This window comes from Vigna unguiculata, chromosome 9, assembly GCF_037176805.1.
Source record: "Vigna unguiculata cultivar grain cowpea cultivar isolate G323 ecotype 2 chromosome 9, ASM3717680v1, whole genome shotgun sequence".
Taxonomy (NCBI): Eukaryota; Viridiplantae; Streptophyta; class Magnoliopsida; order Fabales; family Fabaceae; genus Vigna; species Vigna unguiculata.
In genome coordinates, this window is record NC_140800.1 from 33,770,780 (window position 1) to 33,793,798 (window position 23,019).

The 23,019-nt window shown below is 28.7% G+C and overlaps 2 protein-coding genes across 3 annotated transcripts; both read right to left on the bottom strand.

Annotated features, from left to right (window-relative positions):
- Window positions 1-239: 239 nt before the first annotated feature.
- LOC114196258 (large ribosomal subunit protein eL33y) lies at window positions 240-1,917 on the bottom strand. Its single transcript, XM_028086845.2, has 4 exons — window positions 1,679-1,917; window positions 945-980; window positions 632-860; window positions 240-550 (listed from the first exon to the last, which is right to left on the bottom strand). The coding sequence occupies exons 1-4, from the start codon at window positions 1,708-1,710 to the stop codon at window positions 509-511; spliced, it is 339 nt and encodes a 112-aa protein (XP_027942646.1). The 5' UTR covers window positions 1,711-1,917; the 3' UTR covers window positions 240-508.
- A 4,149-nt stretch (window positions 1,918-6,066) lies between these two features.
- YSL3 (YELLOW STRIPE like 3) lies at window positions 6,067-10,034 on the bottom strand. Of its 2 annotated transcripts, XM_028086843.2 has the most exons (8): window positions 9,488-10,034; window positions 8,733-9,127; window positions 8,466-8,638; window positions 8,187-8,284; window positions 7,969-8,103; window positions 7,687-7,876; window positions 7,455-7,569; window positions 6,067-7,262 (listed from the first exon to the last, which is right to left on the bottom strand). In XM_028086843.2, exons 2-8 carry the CDS (start codon window positions 9,112-9,114, stop codon window positions 6,325-6,327), a joined length of 2,031 nt encoding a protein of 676 aa, XP_027942644.1. In that variant the 5' UTR covers window positions 9,115-9,127; window positions 9,488-10,034; the 3' UTR covers window positions 6,067-6,324. The 2 variants fall into 2 exon arrangements, with proteins under 2 accessions (XP_027942644.1, XP_085522568.1); XM_085666442.1 differs by lacking the exon at window positions 9,488-10,034 and having other exon boundaries at window positions 8,733-9,419.
- Between the last annotated feature and the right edge of the window lie 12,985 nt (window positions 10,035-23,019).

Sequence of the window (23,019 nt, forward strand, 5' to 3'; positions counted from 1 at the left end):
CCACTACGAAATAATTATTTTCCTTAACATTATTACGATTATTATACTTTCAAATACAATTTAATTTTGAAAATAATAAATAAAACTACAAGGCCTATAATCTAAGCCAACTAAAATTTAAGAACAATTATTCATAAACGCAATAAAATATTTGCTTTGCTATGAAGAACCACAACTATATAGGTTAGAGTATATAGTTAATCCGTTGTTCTACCTAAATAGTTAAAGGGAAAATAATATTTTCATCAATCAATCATACTTCTCTCCCTTGCACCAATAAAAATTAAACTACACTGCAACGAAATTAAGCTATGCAGCTCAGTCAAAATTAAATTCACTTAACAAACACTTAAAATCTGATAAATCTAATACTCAGTAAAGAACCACATCTGAGATTTAAAGGTGAAGTCCACCCAATTACATAACCATCAATTACAAAACCATGAAAATATAAAAAGAAATGTTTCGAAATATCAAGCAAAAAGACAAAAATGACAACCTAATTACCTCAGATGTTACTTGGATACATGAACACTCTAACCCGTGCTCCCTGCAATGCATCAAAAACTCAAAAACTTCAAATACCAATAAAATAAGCGACTTGATAGTAACAACGTTGTCAAATAATTACCATTGATCTGGGAGGAAGGTTTGACTTGAATTTAGCACGAACAACACCACTGTTACCGTGAGGCCTTGTAACCTTACCCCAAATGCAACGGTAGTGGCTTCCATTCTTCTTCACCTTAGCCTTATAAATATAGGCCATTCTCTTGCCAGCATACCATCCTACTTCTTCTTTGGTGTTCACTCCCTCAATTTGGATCAGGGATGTGTTGGGATACTGGTTTGACTTGGACCTAAAAGATATTAAGTGTGAGGCAACTAATAAGGCAATGGCAAAGCAAAATGAAAATAAAATTAACAGGGCAAGAAGCATTTACCTTTTGTATCCAAGGACTGTACCTCTCACATAGAGCCTAAAACAAAAGGAAAAAAGTAGCGGTGTTAATTTCAACTAAAAGTCATGCAGTGATTGAGGAATGAGGAATGGATGTATATGAAAATAACTATATACGCAGCAAATAACATCTGAATCAATACAAAAGCAAAACATGTATTCAAATCATTTTATCAAATCGTTTTGTTTCTAATGAAAAGGAAAGTGAAACATGCTATCTTTGTCAGGCTTAAGGTAATGCATCGGGGATCCCTTGGTAGTAGGAGCATGGAAAGGGAAGACAGACCACGGACTAAGAGATAGAAATTCAGTGACAGCAGATGTGTGACAAGGGCAATATTTCGCTATTTAAAGAAAAAAAAGGATATCTCTGACAAGGGCAACGGCTGGGAAAGAAAAATCCCTTATCTATCTTTCTCTTATTGTCTCAAAGAAATCCATTCCATAAAACCCGTTAAATCTGTAGCACCAACAACATTCCAATTCTAACAACCATCAATAACCCAAAATCCCTTCAACTTCCAAGAACCCTAGTGGGTAAAATAACAATCAACGATGCAGACAATGAACAAAAACAGGAACATCCGGTTTTAGAACTAGGATAAACGAATTCGAGATTGTGATTGGAGTTTCAAAAGAAAAAGAAAAATTAAGTGTTGAAGATAGAAGGTAAACTTTAGCGATGGGCACAAGCCTGTGTGAATGAAAGAAGCATACCTGACGCGCTCTCCTTGACGTCCCTTCACCATCTTCGCAGCTGCAGCTAACACACGAAACAACAGCAACACTGCGGTGCGGTGCGGCGTAACCCTACTTTCAGAGAATTGGGTTTTTAGGGATTTTATAAGAATCTCTAGAAACCCTCCGAAACCTGCGAATTTGGATTTTATTTAGGCCCAATAACAACTGTTTATTGGCACTGCCGCTGTTAGCCCACATTAACTGATTCATTGTGTTATGGAAAAAAAAAAGTATTTATATATGAAGAATGAAACATACGGAGAAGTTGTGGGTACGTATAAATTAAATATACTTGAATGAAAATATATTTTATTAAAAGTAATGTAAAGGAAATTCTAGGAGCTTAAATGGAAAATCGTTCATGTTCAATATCATCATCGAAAATTAAATATCTTATTTTTTTTATAGTAATGTTGAGATCAAATCTTATTCTTTTTATAATAATGTTGAAATCAAGAATATAGAAAAAGGAAGGAGGAAGAGAAATAATAATAATAATAATAAGACATTTGTTTATAATTTAATAAGAGAGAAAATATTATATTTAATGGGTCACAAAATTTAATTTTTATTAATGAGAAACCTTTTCTCTTTAATTTTACAAAAATATTAGAATTGATAATAAAATCTTATCTTGCTAGGTTTTATTTTTATATGAACTAAAAAGTTTTTTAACAATAGTTGACAGCTTTGTTTCTCTTAATATATTTATCGTCAACATTTAATTTTACCTCTTTTATATATAATTATATTTATTCATTTTTCAGATGTATAAATAATTTAAATTAACATTATATATTTTTTAGCATAAAAAAAGAAAAATTAGTTTAGAAATTAAAAATAAATTAAAATTTCAAAATCAACTTAAAAATTTCTTTTTAATAAAATATATGCTCATTCCTTTAAAATAATAGTTAAAACATCTTTTTAATAAAGCTCTTTTAAGTAATTTTTTTTCAACACTTATCTTATTAACCCTTTGGGCTCTCCTAAAATAATAATAATAATAATAATAATAATAATAATAATAATATTATTATTATTATTATTATTATTATTAATAACTACAATTTTCAAGTTTTAATATCATGTAGAGTAGTTTTATTTATAATTGAATTAAGAATGTAGGAAAACTCAAACTTACATCACCATCGTGAATGTGTTGGCAAAGGAGGAAGATTTAAGTTCAAAAGGTTTTGATAATGACAAGGAATTTCAAGCAAATTGTAGACAAACATTTTTAACTTCACCTTATAATTTATCTACTTCAACCCATAACGTATATTTTGAAGACAAGTTAATTGATTCTTAAAGCTTTCTTGTAATAAGTTAATTATGTTTTGAATAGTTTAAATTAGTTTAGAAACAGCAGTCAGCTCTAAATCTATCTAGGATCCTTTTATTTTTTGTAAAATTCATTGTACTAATTGATTATCACACAGGATAATTGATTATCTTAAGTCGTGTTCAATTTTAGAAAACTCACTAGAATAATCTAAGTTGTGTTCAATTTTAGAAAACTCACTCGAATAATCGATTATCTTTATGGATAATCGATTATCATAAGTGATAATCGATTATCTTTTGGCAGTTTTGAATTTGTCTTTCCAGCTTCTTGACCTAGTTTTCATACCTCTTTAAATATAACTATTTTCCTCTTCTAAAATCACCTTTTTAAGAATTAGAGTTCAAGTGTTGTGACTGCAAAGTGTTTCTTTGAGCATTCTTAAAAATTGCTTTGAAAATCCTAGTGTGGGTAGAGGGATAATTTTTCCTAAGTGGGTTATTGGGAGATTGCGTGTTACTATTGTTACTAGAAAAGTTGATCATCCTTTATGTGATTCAAAAGGAGTGTTTCTTCATCTCTAGTGTTTTCAAGTAAGGGTGAGCAAAATTATTCAATTTGCCCGAAACCGAGAAACCCGAAAGAAAAAATAAGGATTCGAGTGACGATGTTTTTTATTCGAATTAATTGAATAAAATTATACGAGTAGATACGGATATAAATGGGCGTGTACGGGTATCAAATTAAATTTTCGTGGATACCCAACCCAACCCACATTAAAAGAAATTTTTTCTTAACCTTAATTTGTAGTCGCCTCATCTCCTCAATCTTCTACACCTGCCATCTTCCAACATCATAGAACACAAGCGCAACACAAATGTCTCTTTGTTTTTTGTGATTCTTTCTTCAATCCAAACCTTCAAACACCTCCCCAGTTTGAGAAATGATTTTACCTTTGAAGAAGGAGTGTCATAGAAGACAGTGAAATTGCCTACGAAACTTGCGACGTCTCATGCATGTGAACCATCTCCTTTGATTCCTCCAATCTCCTTCGATCTTAAGCGTTCTCCTTCGAATTGTTCTGATTTCCTTTTATCTGTTCATATCTCCTTTCATCTCCTTCTATTTCTTCGGCTTTTTTGTAAAAAGGGGTCACTTTGACCAAGAATTTGTAAAAAAGGGTAGTTTGAATTTTTTTTTGCAAAATAGGATCAAGTCGTCGTGGTGGAGGACGACATTAAAGGTGAAGTCGTTCTCCACCGTACCGGTTTCTTTTTTTTTTTTTTCCAAAAAGCGAAACCGTGCTCTCAGAAGCCGGTTTCTATATATTTTAAAAGTGAAGTCGTCCTTGGGCCTGACGACTTCACTTTTTGGTTTGTTTGTTTTTTTTTTTTTTTTTTTACACATTCAGCTTTATATATATATATATATATTTAATTATATATTATTTAGTTTTTGTTAAATATTTATTTAAGTAAAAATATGAAAAATAGTTTTTAAAAAATTTTAAAATACTTAATCGTTAAACCTTAATACAAAATTAAGAAGATAAAATGATACAAATTAAAAAAATATTAAAAAATCCTTCGATAATTATATTTGAATATTTAATTTGTTAATGTTTATTTTATTTGTGGTTTAGTTAGTCTACTAACTATCAAGTATCATTTAATAAAATACTAAATTTATAAAATCAAACGAAGAAGTAGAGAACGTTTTGACCAAATCAGAAGAAACTGTCGAAAAAATTGCCATTGAGGATGTCACTTTATTTTTCTACTGTAAACAAATATTTAAAAAAAAAATAAATAATATATAATAAAATATATATATATATATATATATATATATATATATATATATATATATATATATATATATATATAAAGCTGAATGTGTAAAAAAAAAAAAAAAAAAAAAAAACCAAAAAGTGAAGTCGTCAGGCCTAAGGACGACTTCACTTTCAAAATATATAGAAACCGGCTTCTGAGAGCACGGTTTCACTTTTTGAAAAAAAAAAAAAAGAAACCGGCACGGTGGAGGACGACTTCACCTTTAATGTCGTCCTCCACTAGTCGTCCTCCACCAAGACGACTTGACCCTATTTTGCAAAAAAATTTCAACGGACTCATTTTTACAAATTCTTGGTCAAAGTGACCCCCTTTTACAAAAAAGCCTATTTCTTCCAATCTGCTCTGATCTCCTTCGATATGCTTCGATACCCAGTCAAAATTAAATACACTTAGCAAACACTTAAAATCCGATACTCAGACTTACTTAAAATCCGATACTCAGACTTACTTTGGAATTAAATAATTACCATTGATCTGGGAGGAAGGTTTGACTTGAATTTAGCACGAACAACACCATTGTTACCGTGAGGCCTTGTAACCTTACCCCAAATGCAACGGTAGTGGCTTCCATTCTTCTTCACCTTAGCCTTGTAAATATAGGACATTCTCTTGCCAACATACCATCATACTTCTTCTTTAGTGTTCACTCCCTCAATTTGGATCAAGGATGTGTTGGGATACTGGTTCTACTTGGACCTAAAAGATATTTTCAAGTGTAAGGCAACTAATAAGGCAATGGCAAAGCAAGATGAAAAAAAGTACATGGACTTGTTTTATGCTTTGCGACATAAATTAAAAAACGATAATTAAATTTAGTGTTTGTTTAAACTCTGATTATTTGACCATGTATTTAAGGTACACGTGTGTGTGTGCCTGTAATAATGTATGAGTTTGAGTTAGTTTTGGATGGAGTACAAGACTTGTAGTTGAGAGGTGAAAATGTATATTCTGGGTAGTTCGTATAGCAAAAAAAGTAGGCCCTTTCTTTGTTAAGCTGAAATAGAAAACAAACTAACAATGGGGGCGAACTCAAACGTTTTAGGAGGTGCAATTAGTAACACTATTTATCCTTTTTCCAATAAAAAAAACTATCATTTTTATCTTATTTTTTATTCATTTTCTATTTTAAGTATTTGCGCAGAAAGAAAAAAAAACCATAATTTCCTATACGAATGCTTAAATATAAAAAAACATATTAGAAATACTATGACAGCAGTTTTCAGACGTTGTTCCAAAAGCCGACAGCTTAAAAGATTCAAAATTTGACATACTTGCGTAGAGTTATATGCTTAAATTTTGAAGATGTTCACTCTTACACATTTGTGCTGAGAGATTGAAGTGTGTCAAAATATTTACATGGCTCAAGATCTAAGAGCTGAATTTTATGAATGTAATTGATAATAATCATGGTAGCAACTACTAAGCTTGATTGCATCTGTTTCATGGTATCTATTCTAGATATATTTGAATGGTATTGTGAAGTTCTAACTGGCACTGGATGCCAGAAAGCTCATGCAGATTGGTGGACGAACTTTTAACAAAGCTAGAATCGATGAAGGAAGAATCCACAATCCATCTCCACAAATCAAACCAGAAGCAACAGCAGGAACCATCAAACTTGCTTCACTTCTGTGTAGTTTGTGCCACAAAAACACAACCAAACTACCCATGCACATGTCAATGGCAAAGTAACCACCAACTAGGAAAGGAACAGCCATGGCCATTGGAAGTGGAATCCAATTCCTAACCCTTTTGGGGCCAAGATCTCTGACCAAGTTGGCTGCTATGGCAAATGCAAAAAATCCATAGCAGAGTTGGAGACAGTGCAGAGGAAGGGCAGAAAAGCCTTCCACACCAAGAATTGCCATGTTTCTATAAATGATTGCATACGGTGCCTTGTAATCCCCATTTGGGTTTCCTACATCAAAAGCCTTGTAGAAAAGGAAGAATGTGAGAGGAGCAACAACACAGCCTATTGCTGTCCCAATTGCTTGGCTTAGAAGCATTGAACGAGGGGAAGTGAAAGTGAGATGGCCAGTCTTGAAATCATGCATCAGATCAGATGAAATGGAGACAATGGATTTTATCAGACCACACCCCACAAGTCCAGCTACTACACCATCACTTTTTCCTGCCAAGGCTGCAAGCACAAAGAGAGCCACTTTCCCATAGTTATAGGCCATGTTCATGTCTGTTAAGCCTGCACCGTACGCATTGCAGAAGCCCAGAGAGGGTGCGAAAAGATACGCAAACACCACGTAATACCACTTCAACTGCGGGAACATCAAAGGGATCACAATGATAGAAACGATGGAGAACAAAATGTACCCAGCACATGCCAACCATATGGGTATGCTCTCTCTTGCAAACACCTCATTCCTTCTAAGATCATCCATAGGTACCGGTTTCTGGTTATCTGAAACTGCAGAGCCAAAGATATTAGATTTTCAAACACAGACACATGCATAGACACAACAGAAAAAGTGTAAATGTTTGTTCATATGCCTTTGATTATGTTACTCTTTTTCTTTTGCTGGTGGTCTGCTGAGACGATGAAAGCAATTGTTTTTATATGGGAAAAAGCTGTGATTAGTAAGACTTGGAGATTACTTACATGTATTAAGGTTTTTCCTTTTCACGGAGGCGTGGATATTGGTGGCAGTGAAATAGAGGACTTTGACAAAATTGTAAAGCCCATCACCAAGAATCAATGCAATGGAAATAAAAACCTGCAGCAACAAAATGAAAAAAAGGTAAAAATAAAAATCAAGGCTTTAAAAGTTGGATGAACTAAAATAAATATAAATAGTACATAGCTTTGATACAAATTCTGGCAAAATTTAGACCTTATAGCCATTGAGACTCTTCATGCTGCTTTCTGGTATACTTGAGGGAAACCATTCTCCTTTTAGTCCCCGGATTAACGGCCACATAATGCCCCATGAAATCACAGCACCCAGAAGCAAGGATAAATTTACAAGATGGGAACAGATCATTCCTGCTCCGACATAGGTCATGCTGAAATCAAAATAGAATCTGCCAAGTTGAAGCGCTTTAATCAGAAACCAGGAGCAATTATTTCAGGGTTCAGAGACTATTCCTACTTGAATAAAGACAAAGGAGCATACGAATTTTTCCATGCTTTCAATCCAAAAGTGGGAAACTGAACAAATCCACAACTATCTCCACCCGTGTAAAACCATTGAAAGAAAGCCCAGAAGAAACTGGCTGAGAAAAATTTCAAGAAACCATGAACCTGCTTTCTGCAAAAGTTGAATTGGTCGAGCTCTAATAAACACTCACTTGTCTAACTTGAAAATAGCAGTAGGACAAAACATGTTCATACTTGGCCATCGCATCTCCTTTAGGAGTATGGAACCCGTTGATAAGAACAGCAGTGGCAGTTCCACTTGGATAAGTTAATTTGTAGTCTATTATCATAATCTGTTAAATTACACAAACTTATCAGCACCTCCACTCAAGTCAAGCAGAACCAAAATCCTTAAAAGTGAGACCGCCACTTCAAAATGACAGGACAAGACAAATCAACTTACAAAAGAACAACATCTGGACAAGTACTTGCATTCAATGACCATGTGAAACATCATATGACTAAATGAAATACCTTTCTAATGGGAACCAACGCCAACAACCCAACAAAGCTGGTGACAAAGAGAAAGGCTGTCATCCATCCAATTCCAGGCTCCTTAGTACTCGCAGGATTGTTCCCTTCTGTATCAAACCCTGCTTGCTCATATGTCTTCCTATTCAAACCCAAGAGGTAAGACCCAAAACCACCTACAGTTACACAAGTTCAGTTCAATACACACACACACACACTATCATTTACACAAACACAAGTTAAAAGTTCAATTGGAAAAGACCGACCCACCTCCTACCGCGATGCTATAGCAAGCGACCGCACAAGTCTGGATTACGGTATTCTCCTGTCTAGTGAATGGCGTTGAAACAATTTTGGCCTTCGCAAGAATCTTAGTCCAAGCTCTTATGAACACAAAACCAAGGAGAGCAGCTGAGACATTGAGATTGGGGACTAACCCAGTTGTGAGGTTCAGCTTCATCACAATCACACTATAAATTGTTCCAATCAGAAAGCTAGCCACCAGTCCCCGAATTGTAATCTGTTTTGGCCATGGTGCTATTCCACTCACGTCATCAGGCACAACCGGAGCCTCTTCAATATCTTCTCTTCCGAGATTCTCAATCTCCTTGAGTTCTTCGTTGCTTGTTGCATTAGTACCCATTGGATTCATTAAATCCTCAAACCTGATTGAATGATCAGTCACCAAAGAAACGAAAACGGGACAAGAGGCACTCAATCAGAGAGAGAGAGAGGATAAAAGCAATATTCAATGATTGCTTGACAAACCAGGTTGCGGACAACATATAAAGAAACAAGATTTATTACAGGTTCGTGATTCCGACAAAACAAATAGAGTAAAATCAGAAAAATAATTTTAAAACAGTTCACAAGAACAAAAATATATAAAGAAAGGTGGAAGCTTTGTATAGAAAATAGCAGAAGAAAGTGAATCGGAATCGGGTTCCACGGTTCAAATATTTGATGCCACGTAAGGAAAAAAAAGCAGTGATGAGTGAAAGATGAAACAGGGTCAAATATGTTACCTCACTACGACTCAGTTGCGTATAGAAATTTCAATGATGGAGAATTCAATCTCTCGGTGGTGACAGGGACCAGTGCTTGAATTGAATTACGAAGCGGCGAGAATAACTAAGCGCGTGCAAAGAAAGCCACAAAAACGACGACGCAGAAGAAGAAAGAGAGGTAGAAAAGAATGGAGGGAGGTAAAGATTGAAAGGGGAAACGCGGAATTTATAATTGTCATTGGAAGCAAAAGCTAGCTAACCTTAGAAGACACTTTGGGTCTGTGTCGCTGCATGTAGTACAACAACGTAGTGGGTATTGTACTGCAAATGATGTTTTTGTGAAGGAATAATGATTTTGTACTAAACTTGTGAAAAGTCTTAAAGAGATTTTTCTACTTTCCAAATAAGCTTGCAAGCTCCACACACAAGAATGAAAATAGTTGTCGTTGACTTAGTTGCAGAGTGGGTGCTGTTGAAAGTGGGTGTCTGGTCTTAGTTTCATCAGTTTCTGGCATGAAAGTAATCAAAAAGCGGTTATGTGTTGTTGGCTCCTGTGTGAACGATGGCGTGTGGCACAAACATGTGGGTGATGAGCGTGGAATAATTTATGAATGTGGTAGTGGCTGTGGAGTGAGGGAGACACACTCCTTCTTTGAAAGGTCAACCAAACGCCAAATGAATAACTACGCTCTCAAATCAAAAAATAACATCTACTTAAAAAAAATGTTACAAAAAAACTATATTAATTTAAAAGTCAAATCTAACATTTAATTATATTGATTTTTTTACATTATTTAAATATGTAATTAATTACTTGTTGGAAATTAAAAGCTGAAAAGTTCAATACTAAATGACATTTAAGATATACGACCTGTAGTTAAACTCAGTTAAATAAATATTAAAATAAGTTGGAATGAAATTAGAAAAATAATTTTTCACATTCCGGTGACCAGAATATTAGGAGAACATACTTCTCGCTTTTTAACAGGAGAATAAAAAGTATACAAAGATGAGAATTCTATTTTGTTTTTAATAAAAGATACCTTATAGTTTTTCTGTAAGCTTCTAACATTGATGAAATTAAAAAGATGATAAATAAATAAATAAAAAACAAAAAGATTCCATAGTGGAGAAATTAGAAAATGAAAGTGGGGCCCACATGCTGCCGAGAGAGATCATTTACCTTGTATTTGATTTTCGGACAAAAGACGTGAAAGTTTTAGTTCTTTCGATGAAGAGAAATATGACGAGATTTGAGGAAAATTGAGAAAAATATTTACGACGCGATAAATATTATAGATTAAATAGATATTTTAAATTAAGACGTGTTGTTTAAAATTAATATAAATTATATAAGAATAATTTTGTCAAAAAAAATTATATATTGATTGAAAATATTTTAAACAAAATTGTCCATTAAAAATGTAGAGATGCATGGCATCCACCTTGAAAAAGATAAAAAGAAAAAAAAACTCAGGCACGTTGCAAAAGTGAAAAGGTGAAAAAACATGTAAGATAGAATGGTAATTGTATTTTAAAAATATTAATCATTTTACATTATATTAATTTTGTATAAATATAATGTAAATTTAAAAATGTTCTAACTCTTTATTTTAAAATTTAAAGGATTGTGGGTTTGTTGTAATGGAAAGTAAAAAATTTCCTTGAAATTAATATGTAACATTGATTTAATTTCTTGAAAAAGGTAAATAAAAATATACATGTAAACACATTATAGAGTTTTTGCACCCAGTACAAATTAAGTATACATTGATTGTTATAAATTATAATAATTCCTTTAAATTATATTATATATATATTTTTTAAGAAAACTTGTATAGTAGTCCTATTCATCATGATTAAAATTGATTGTCTTCTTCGGACAAAGAAAGCGAAAGAAAGAAGTTTTTGCTAAAAACAGAAATGTATATTAATTAGGGAAATATTAATCATTTTAGAATGTTATTTTTGCATATTTGGGGGAATAAGAGAAGATAAGATAAGACAAAGGTAAATATAAAATTTTATTATTTAAATACAGAAAATAAATAATTTTCAAATCTTTGACTAAAATAAGAACTGTATTAAATGTTATTGTACATTTTAAATTTAATACCATTAAAGCTAAATAATTGAGTAGATGGGGACACTTACCCTTTTCATAATTTATCTTGTTCACTCTCATTCTGCTATTTTTCCCTCAATAGAAAAATCATGCAAGTGTAATTATACATGAAATGGAAGTTTATCAGAAAATAAATATACATATTTCTAAATTTAAATAAATAAGTATAAAGATTTTTCTTTTCTTTTAAATAGTATAAAAATATTTTCTCTTTCTTTTTTAGAAAACGTCTGTGACGTTTTAGTGAAGCTACTTATTTTATATGTACACGCTAGCGCGTTAGATATAAAATAAGAAATTGGAAAGCTACTTATTTTATTTAAATTAAACTTATTTTCTTCTATAAAATATCAGCCCAAGAACCAAACTATATAATATAATAAATTTTAATATAAAACTTATTTTTAAGATAACTTTTTCCAGTATAAATCATAATACACAAATATATAGACACACTAAATTAAGGAAAAATAAAAAGGAGAAAAATGTTATAACTGTGTTTTACAGAGTGGTTGCTCTTATTATGGAATATGGCGTATGCCTTCGACAAATTCGGGTTAGGGCACCCAATTCATACTGTCCTTATTTTGTTTTCTATTATATTAATTAATTTTTTAAAATAAAATTACATTATTTTGTAGGTATTTAAATTCTGACGTTAAATGTAAACAAATAATTTTGTTGTATTTAAAGCTTTAAATATTAAAGTGTAACTTAAAATAATAAAATTTAAGTTAAATTAGACAATAAATATTTTATCATAAAAAATTATAAAAGGTTATAACAATATAAAAATATATTCATTTTTTTTATTTATCTAAACCATTTTATTTTATTTTTTAAAATGTAAAACATTTTAATTCTCTTTATGTTTGTGAATATTTGTGAAGTCGTTTACATTTTGAGTAAATTTTTATTTTAACTCTAATAGTTGGTTTAGTATAAAACAATTATATGTTCCTCAACTAAGAAATACAGTATAATTGGTATGGAAGCTAATGCCATAAATTTAATCCCAATGAGATAATTGGTTTAAAAGTTTGATAGAATTTCTCAACTTTTGACAAATCTACAATTATATCTCAAATTAAGATTGATCTATACTTTATTACCTTCTAAATGATGTTTTTTAAGAAAAAAAATTACTTCGACTCAAAAAATTTAAAGGAGTCAAATATTTTTTTAAAAAACTTTAGAGAGATTTTTCCAAATAAAAACTAAATTTATTTGATATTATATATATATATATATATATATATATATATATATATATATATATATATATATTATTCTAGCAGTGAATGAATGTTAATTTAATATAGAAATTTTACTTGTTGTAAATATATGTTAATAGTTTTAATTTCATTTTTTTTTTTTACTTTCATTATTCACTTAGGCCATATTTTTAAATGATTTTAATCAATTTTAAAATAAACAAAGTGTTATATTTGTGAAACGTGATATATGAATATATCAATATGCAAGTTAACATCATGATTACAAATAACAAAAATATTTGTATTTTTAGATATCATAAAAAAAATTGCGACCGCATTCATAGATAATGAATAACTGGTATTTTAATATCTATCGTTAAACGGATATCATACTATGTTATTTGTACACACGTAAAAAATTAAAATTATATTTTATTGAATTTGGTTTAATTAAAATTAAATTTTATATTATATTATATTATATTAAAATTAATTAAATTTATATTTAATTTATGTTATATTTTTTATTTTTTTAACTTTATTTTAAAATCTTATAAAATATTTTTTATAAATATTTATCGGTATCCGGTATACGGTATCCGGTATCCATAAACATCTACAGTTTTATTTAAAACTACATATGTATTTTAAATAGATAGCTGGATAGCTAACATAAAATAGAACAAATGACGAATTAGGTTTTTTATTTAAATCGAGTAGGAAATATATACTACTGTCTCTCGTTTAGATATTAATTTACAAATTAATATTTATTGATAATTAAAATAATTTTAAAAAATTATATATTTAATTTTAAATTAGTAATTAAAATAGTTTTTATTTTATAAATTATTCTCTAGATTATCATTAATATTAACTACTAGATTCTTATTTTCAAAAGGACTGATCTCTAATTTAATTTCTAATTCAAAAATTAATTTCTAAACATATTCTTTTTGTCATAAAATTAGTTATTATTTATAATTTTTCTTTGTAGTAAATTATACTTGAAAATTTATTTAATTCTACTTGAAAATTTATGCTTTTACTAGCGTTTCTTGTTCAACAAACTCTTATTAAATAAAAAAAGTAGGCTATGACAAATTTTTTTGAAACTAGGTTCTTTAGATCAAGGGAGTTAAGAAACCGTCACCAGTTACTCTTTTAAATTAACTTCATTATTTTTATTGCATTGTGATATAAAGCTTAAAATATCTTTCTCTTACAATTTTTGTCAAGTTTTTTCAAATAAGTTCTAATTTTGATTTTATGTTTAAATAGGTCCCAATTTTCATCAATTTTGTTCAATTGGGTCATTTTTTGCTAACACCGTCTAAATCATTAACGGCCATGAACAGTGACTGCAGTGGCGAAACTTGGACAAAAAATATAGGGGTACCAAATTAGATTTGTTATATATAATTTGTTTTTAGTTAGAAAAAAAAATTCTTCATCTTTTCTCTTCATTTTCTCTGCTTAAAACAAGCACACATAATAGTAGAATTTAAAAAATATTACTATCATTCGCTATTATATCATGATACCAAACCATGAATACCATTTTAAATAAGTCCTTCGTACCTCATCAATTTGATTTGGTGGTATTGGCAAATTTGAGGTCGTTTTACCCAAATCGTGTTCTAATAAATTTTTAAATTCATTATATGTAACTCTAAAAACTTTAGAGATTTGTTTTTTATTGTCTTGAATTCTTGGTTTTCATGAAATTTCTCAAGTTCAGTTAATGTAAATGCATTTTTTTCATCTTTATCATAAACTTTCCTCTTTAAAAAAAAGAATCAATTTTTTTACTTTTTATCATAATCTTTCTAATGTAAATTTATCACCTCTCGCCTATCTAGAAAAACTAAAATTTATATTCCCAAATCACAATTATCACAGTGCAAAACATAACAAAACTCATACCACTTAAATTGAATAAGCAACATTGTATAAATTAAAAACTTAAAAAAAAAATTACCATAGGCACCGAAGAACACAAAATCCCTAAACTTCATAATTAAGGGTTATAATAATTTGGGAAGAATTATAATTAGGGTTCATACCAATTTCATACAAGAATCCTTAAAATCATAATTATGGTTTATATTAATTTGACATAAACTTAATTTGAGAGAAACATCTTAAAAAAAATCATAACTTTAATATACATAAATCATAATAAGATATTAATCTTGATCTGTGAGAGATTATGCAAGAATGTATACTTCAATCTCAATCTATGTTTTTCTCAACCTTTATTTCCCAATCTATCTCTTTATATTTATCTATTTTCACACACTTTCATGATAATTTACATGATGGAAAGGTCTTATAGCCCTGAGTGACTGCCACGTGTCACTTTGTGGTTTTTTTTTTATTTTTTTAATTTTTAATTTTTTAATTTTTTGATTTTTTTTTGATTTTTTTAAATGTACACATGTCAACTCAGTAGTATGTCACTTCGTGGTTTTTTTGAATTTTTGTTTTTATTTTTTTTAATTTTTTTTTGAATTTTTTTTAAAGTTTTATAAATGTCCACGTGTCAACTCAGTAGTGTGCCACGTGTCAAAGTCAATATTCTATATTCAATTTGGTCCCAACATTTATTACTTTTGTTCAATTAGGTCCCAATATTTGTTAACATTAACCAATTTGGTCCCTCTCCAAATTAAAACCAAATTTAATTTTTATATTAAAATTCACATTTTTTATTATATATTTTTATATAATATATTAAAATTCACATCATTATAACTTTGATATAAAAATTAAATTTGGTCACATCTTTGATAGGGACAAAATTGGTCAATTTTAAACAAAAATTGGGACTAAATTGAACAAAAATAACAAATATAGGGACTAAATTGAATATAGAACATTGACTTTGACACGTGGCACACTACTGGGTTGACACGTGGACATTTAAAAAAAATTTAATTCAAAAAAAAATTCAAAAAAAAAATAATAAATAAAACCATGAAGTGACACATGATACGCTATTGGGTTGACACATATACATTTAAAAAAAATTCAAAAAATTCAAAAAAAACACAAAGTGACACGTGTCAGTCACTATTTATAGACGTTAATGATTTAAACGGTTAGCAAAAAATGATTCAATTGAACAAAATTAACGAAAATTGAGACCTATTTGAACATAAAACCAAAATTATGACTTATTTGAAAAAACTTCACGAAAATTGGGACAAAAAAGTATTTTAACCTAATATAAATATATTTGTAAGAGAATTGTTTTAGTTATAAATAATTATCCGTGTATAAATAAGAAAAACTAAAACGGAATTAATTGCTAGAAAATAATATCATATAAATTATTAAAATTAAAACACAAAGTATGCGGCAATTTAAATAATCATTTGATAGTTTTAATCCTTTTAGTTTCAACCGTACATAATATATTAGGTGTCATTCTTTGTATGAGCAACCTAAACATTATTTTCAATTATAAAGAAGTTGCCAATAGAATATATAGTAGTGAATCTTTATCTTGCACATTCTTTTATGGAAACAATTAATTCGAATAATATATAGAGATATTTGTGTAAGAGTTTGTACAAATTATTGTATAAACTCAGTGATCACTAAAATTTATTGTTTTTGCTTCGTATTTTTCTAACTTCGGCTTTGTTGTTGTAATAGAATAACGAAGTACACTAATAACATTAAAAAATACCTTATAAATAGAAAATCCTTTAGCCATGCTCTTTTTGTGCAACCATCTTCCACATGCACCATGTTAATTATGTTTGTTAGATTTTTAAGGAGGGGTATCACTGAAGAGATACAAATACCAATAAAATCTGAGTCTAACCATATAAAACATTTTGACACTATTTTTAATTTAAAATTTTAAGATAATAAATTTATGAATCTTTATTTTTACTTGGATTTCTGACAATGTTGACCATTACTGTGTGACCAACGTCAAAACGCCCATGACATATGCTAGAGGTATTTTTTTTCAGTTCACGTGTCCTCAATTAAGAGTTTGATTTATTCTTTGCTTATATTATATAAATAAGCTTTATGTGTGCAACAACCTTACATTCATATATATATATATATATATATATATATATATATATATATATAGTTTTGGATTTCCCCTCATGTTACGTGGCAATGCATGTGCCACAAATTATTACTTTTGAAATTTGGAACCAAACATTTTCTGAATGGTAGTTTAACTATAACTTGTTTTAATAATGTTTTGAGATTTGCGACTATTACAGACATTCAGACGATAAATGTTACTTATGTTTACCATTTTTTTATTTCCTTCTTTTGTTTCTGTGTCTCCATTTGCATTGATTACGAGTGTTCTTTATTAAGGCTCTCTTTGTCATAGAACACATATTTTCTTATTTGGTATCTATCTTTGCAATAAAGTTTGTGTGTGTATCGGTGCAGACGGATTTGTAGTTTTGCGTGTGTTCTTTTTAGTGAATTTTCAGTGATTTGCAAGAGTCGATTTGCGAAATGCAATGTTTATTTCATCCATCCATGTATGAGATGATTTGAGTATATTATGTGTAACATTACCAAATTAACCCTATTATTTTTATCAAACACGTGAACCCATTGCTCCTTTCCTAGGTGGTGAGTAGTGGTGTTATTTCATCAAAAGAACATACCAACACTGATGTGTAGGTGAAGTCAAGCAATAGTGTGGTGGTATTCTTTAATTACATTTTTTATCAATGTGAGTGAATGCACCGATGTTGGTTTGTGGTGTGGGTGTGTGAGTGCAGACACATGAACTGTGAGTGAGGGAAGGAAGATGGTTGGCTAAGGGAAGGGATGCGCATCGATTACATAACCGGTGCGGTGATGTGTGTGTGACATCGGTTACATAATCGTTGTCGGTGCAATTGGAAGAGTGACACCGGTTACGTAAACGATGTCGTGTGTGTGCTGATGTTTTTTTAACTTTTTTTTTACAAATTTTCTTTAAATTTAATTGTATAACTTTTTTCATATTCATAAAAATTTAAATTTTTTTATTTTAAAATTTCATATAATTTTAATATTTTTTTAATTCGTATTAATCATTTGTAATTATTTTTATAACATCAAATTACAAAATCATTCTTTTTTCATCAAGGGTATTTTGGTAACTTTATAATTCTATTTATTTTTACAATCAAATCTCTCACTAACTTTCATAAAACTTATCTTCAAATTCACTTACTTTATTCTCTAAATTCATTAAAAAACACACACATATTCATTCACTCAAATCCACACAAAAGAACACACACTTAGGTCTTTTTTTTCATATATTTTCTGATATGTGTAGGAAAAATATATTGCTGGAAAAAGAAGGTCTTTAGACGTAGGTTTGTCAACAATTATTTGTTATGCTCTGTAAATTCGTGTAAACACTATAGAAGATTAATGATTTATGTCTTCCTTCAAGTCACTTATCGCTAAAATTCAAGAACAGAAAATATGAAAATGTTGATTTCTGTCTACTTGTTATATAAAAGAAGAGTAACTGAATATGGTGAGGGATGAAAAGAATCTTCAATAATGGAGTCTGAATGCTTTTTTCTTAGAAGATGGATTGAGAATTGTAGCAACGTCACCTGTTATGTAACAAAAACATCAAGATATGAGAGAGTAATCGATGTTTTGGGGTCCTTTTCCCCATTAAATTTTGCAAAAAATGTATACTAATATATAATAATGTGACATTTTTGTATTTGGAATGTTGATTTTTCCTTTTGAATATCACGATGAGGTCATGCTGAACAATGTAAGATATGTTATTTATATGTTTAACGAATATAATAAATCAAGTTGTTATCCAAAATGGCCTTTCCAATGATGTTCAACACTTTGTTATCACAAGTGTGGGGTACTGCTTTCCAAATCAGTCCATATCTTCAATAAGCTTGATATTGACCATGGTTAATTCTTATAATTAACTATTAATATGATTTATATCGAAAATTGAGAAAGTAGAAAATCCAAAAATTTAGTGTTTTAAGAAAATCCATGGTTTAATTAAAAGTTTAAACATATTTTTAGTTTATCTAATTTTGGTTTAAAAATTGTGTTTTACAATGGAATTATAATGTTACTACTTTCTTTTCATTGAATTGACACCCCATTTCACATCACTTACATATTCTCTTTGTTTCAATTTTCTGATTTTCATTGGCCCATACTACAGCACAAAAAAAAATCTAGGAAAAAGTTGAGCATCTAGCTAAACCTTTTCACATTGAATGAATGATTGTGAAGATAAATATTGACATTTGGATATATACCATCATCTTCAGATTTCGGTGGCATCAATCAACCTAAAGGGTAAGTAACGAATAAAATAGGATTCCATTAAAGAAAGAAGTGATCCTAGCTACAACTATCATTCACTTTGTTCTATTGCGATAGCCATTTTTTTTAACATTTATTCAACAGTGAAGATTCGGAAATCCAAGTTGTTTCTCACCACACAGCAGAAAATGGTTCTGCTGTTAAAATTGTCCAACGACCCGGACGGTCCGGTCCGATGACTAGATAGGTCAATTTGGCCGTCAGTTCGTCAATCAGACAGGTTAGTCCAACCCAATAATAATATAAGTCGCTCTGATTTAACAATTTAGATGAGCTTGATTTGGGATAACAACTAAGATAATTTTGACCGATAATCAAGATGGATTGGACTTACAATTAAGACAGACCGGGTGTGACTAACAATCTAGACAAACTAGACTGACTTTTTAAATGTGTTAGTTCTGAATCAACGACGAAAAATTTAATGATATATTTCTTTTTAAAATATCCAAAAAAATAATATATATATATATATATATTTATATAATGACGTGCTTTTACATGATTTTGTTCTACTTTTTGGTGAAATCTTTCATTTTTTAATTCAACGATGAAAGGTTCATAAATCAATGATTGCCGCTATATTATTAAAGTTGTTTTACTATTCGAAATGCACCAAAGGGTAAAAAAAAGTGTTAGAATTTTATGCATTTGGATGTATGTTTTTTTTTTCTCAAAAGATTGTGTTTTTTAATTCTAGTTCACAGAAATTCAAGTTTTGATATATTATACCATTTTAATAGTTAATTAATGTATATTAATATGATATTTATGTCAATTTTGAAAGTCTTATATATATATATATATATATATATATATATATATATTAATTTAAATGATGCAATAAATAAAAGTTTTTCTTCACAATACGAATATATTTTATCATGCCTTATCCTTAATTATTTGACAATTGTAGTGCTTTTTGTTTATATTTTTATGTTATACTAGTACAAATAATTGAAGTTAGAATACATTTTTATGCCCTTTTTTAATTTGTTTAATTTTGAGTTCATTTCATGATTGTTATTACGATCTAAGTTATAAAAAACGTCAACCTTTGTCTCTTTGTCTCTCCTGATAAGAGTTTGGTTTTGTTTATATAAGATTTTGAAATTATATTTTATTATTAAAAACATCTCATTTATTGATTGAAATTTTTTTTATATGTACTAAATCTATACTTTCATCTACTAGTTACTTATATATCAATTACTCATATCATAATATCATATTTCAATTAATTGACTCTCATATCGACATAGATTAATGACATGTCTAACTATTAGACTTTTTTACATTTTATGAGATTTTTCATACAATTTTATTATACAATTTTACAATAAATGATTTTTTTTTTAATTTTTTGTAAGAATTTTAATTAACAAATAGTTATTTTGTGAAAAATTATTTCCTACAAAATTATAAAATTTACAAGTATTTCGTATAAAATTTTATACAAAAAATATTTCATGTAAAATATTTTTAAAAAAATTGATAGCAAATTCTTACAAATTATTATTCATAACAAAATTTGTAAGTATTTTTTAAGAAAAAGTTTTCAAAAAAAAATTGGTAGAAAATGTATATTTTTTCAGGTGTGTCTTTCACTCTAATTTGAGTGAGTTAAATTAAGTTAAAATATTTGTACCTATTATACCAATTACACTCAACATAGAGTTGTATTTAAAGGAATTAAGATAAATTGCTTATGACTTATCAAATACACTTCTTATTCACACAACAAACTAGGTCATAGAACCCAATTGATTCACATGATATTTTTATCTATGTGATTCTATAATGTTATCATAGAGTTAAAATGATCTCATTCCTCATACAAGATATCACATAAAACAAATAATTTCATTCTTTTATATATATATATATATATATATATATATATATATATATATATATATATTAAATGTTAAATAATTTATAATAAATCTTCCATTGCAATATAATAATATTCAAATACAATATATTAACCAAATATAGCAAAATAGTGAAAGATAAACAAATTTTAGCATTTAAAAATATTTAAATATTTAATTTTTTTAAGTTCATAATGCTCCCTCGCTTAGTTTAGCACTTGGTTCGCTCAGTGAGAAATTCGCTCAATTAAAACTTTGCTCGCTTAGTTAAAGACATCAGCATAACAAGTAAGTGTTAATTTGACCAACAAAAATTTTGCCTGTTCAGCAAGAAATGACTCGTCCATAATTCTCTCTAAGCTTTTGGATTTCTCACAAAACTAATTTCGCCTAATGAGATAGTGACTCACCCATCTAACCAAAATACTAATAGTCCTATTTAAATATTGTCCAATGAACCATGCTTTATGAGTTATCTGAATTTTAAAATTTTGAATTTCACTAAACAAGAGGATGACTTATCTGACAAGTCTACATAATTCAGAACTCCAAAGAACAATTTTAGTCACCAAATTGGTTCAAATTGAATTTTTCTCTTTAATTCTTATACCAAATATAAAATATTCAATTATATAAGGACATCACTGTAAACCAAGTGGACTCAAAAGAAAATACTCTACCTTTTCACTATTTACGTAAAAAAAAATCATTTTCACCTACAATAAAACAATCTCTCATTTCTTAATATACTCATAGTCTTTATACATTTCTCATTCAAATGAATAATCATTACAATAGACACTACTCACATGACCAAAAATTAAAATAAATTCAACATTAAAAAATCATCAAGTACTCAAACATCAACTATTAAATTTGGTGATTATGTCACTCCCACGTTCAAATCTTCTAAGCTAGAGTAATAATACAAAACAAAACTTGAATATTTTTTTTTTTAATTTATAAACATTACATGTTAATAATAAAGTATTCAAATTCTATATTGGATAAACAATTTTTACTCTTAACTATTACCCTAAAACTTTTGTACTAATTAAAAATGGTTTAATACATTATTAATGTACGTCAAATTTATTTAAATTTGAAGCATATGTTTAAAATTATACGGCTAAAACTTATTTCTTCCTATTCTTATTTATTTTTCTTTAATAATAAAGAGCCTTGTGCTTATATTTTTGCTTTGGTTTTATCTTATTTTTAAGTTTTAGTTTGGTCTTTTGTCTTTTGAAAATTACATTTTCACCCTTTATTTTTATATTTAGATATTTAAAACTAAAAATTAAAATATAATTTATGCAGTATTGCTTATTTATTATAAATATATAATATTGGTTTAATCAGTGGTTTAGTTTTCTAATTCGTTGGTTTGGTTCATTTTGATTTCCTTATTATTTTTTGATTCATTTTAGTCCTCCAATATCGTAGATAGGTTCAACTTGATCCTCAAATTGTTTAAAAAGGTTTTTTTTTTCAATTTAGTCTTCCTATTTAAAACTTTGATTCAATTTAATTCTCTTATCTTTTAAAACGATCCAATTTTATCTTTTTCGATTTTATACCAAATTAGTAACTAAACTTAATTATAACTTATATATCCATGTTAATTATTTTTAGAAATTATACATCAAATCACTCATATCCTATGTAAGAAATTTGAGTATTTAGGTGGTGTGTAAAAAAGAAAAGTTTGAGTATCTAGTTGAAGTAATTTGATATATAAATTATAAAAAAAATATTTTAACAAGAATATATAAGTTGTAATTAAATTTAATTACTAATTTAGTCTTAAATTGGAGAGGACAAAATTTGTTCATAGAGAGACTAAACTTAATCAAAATTTTAAATAGAGGGACTAAAGTGATTTTTTTTATAAAAATTGAACCTTTTAAAACAATTGGGGGACCAAATTTAAATATTTTTAAAGAATTGAATGACTAGATTAAACCT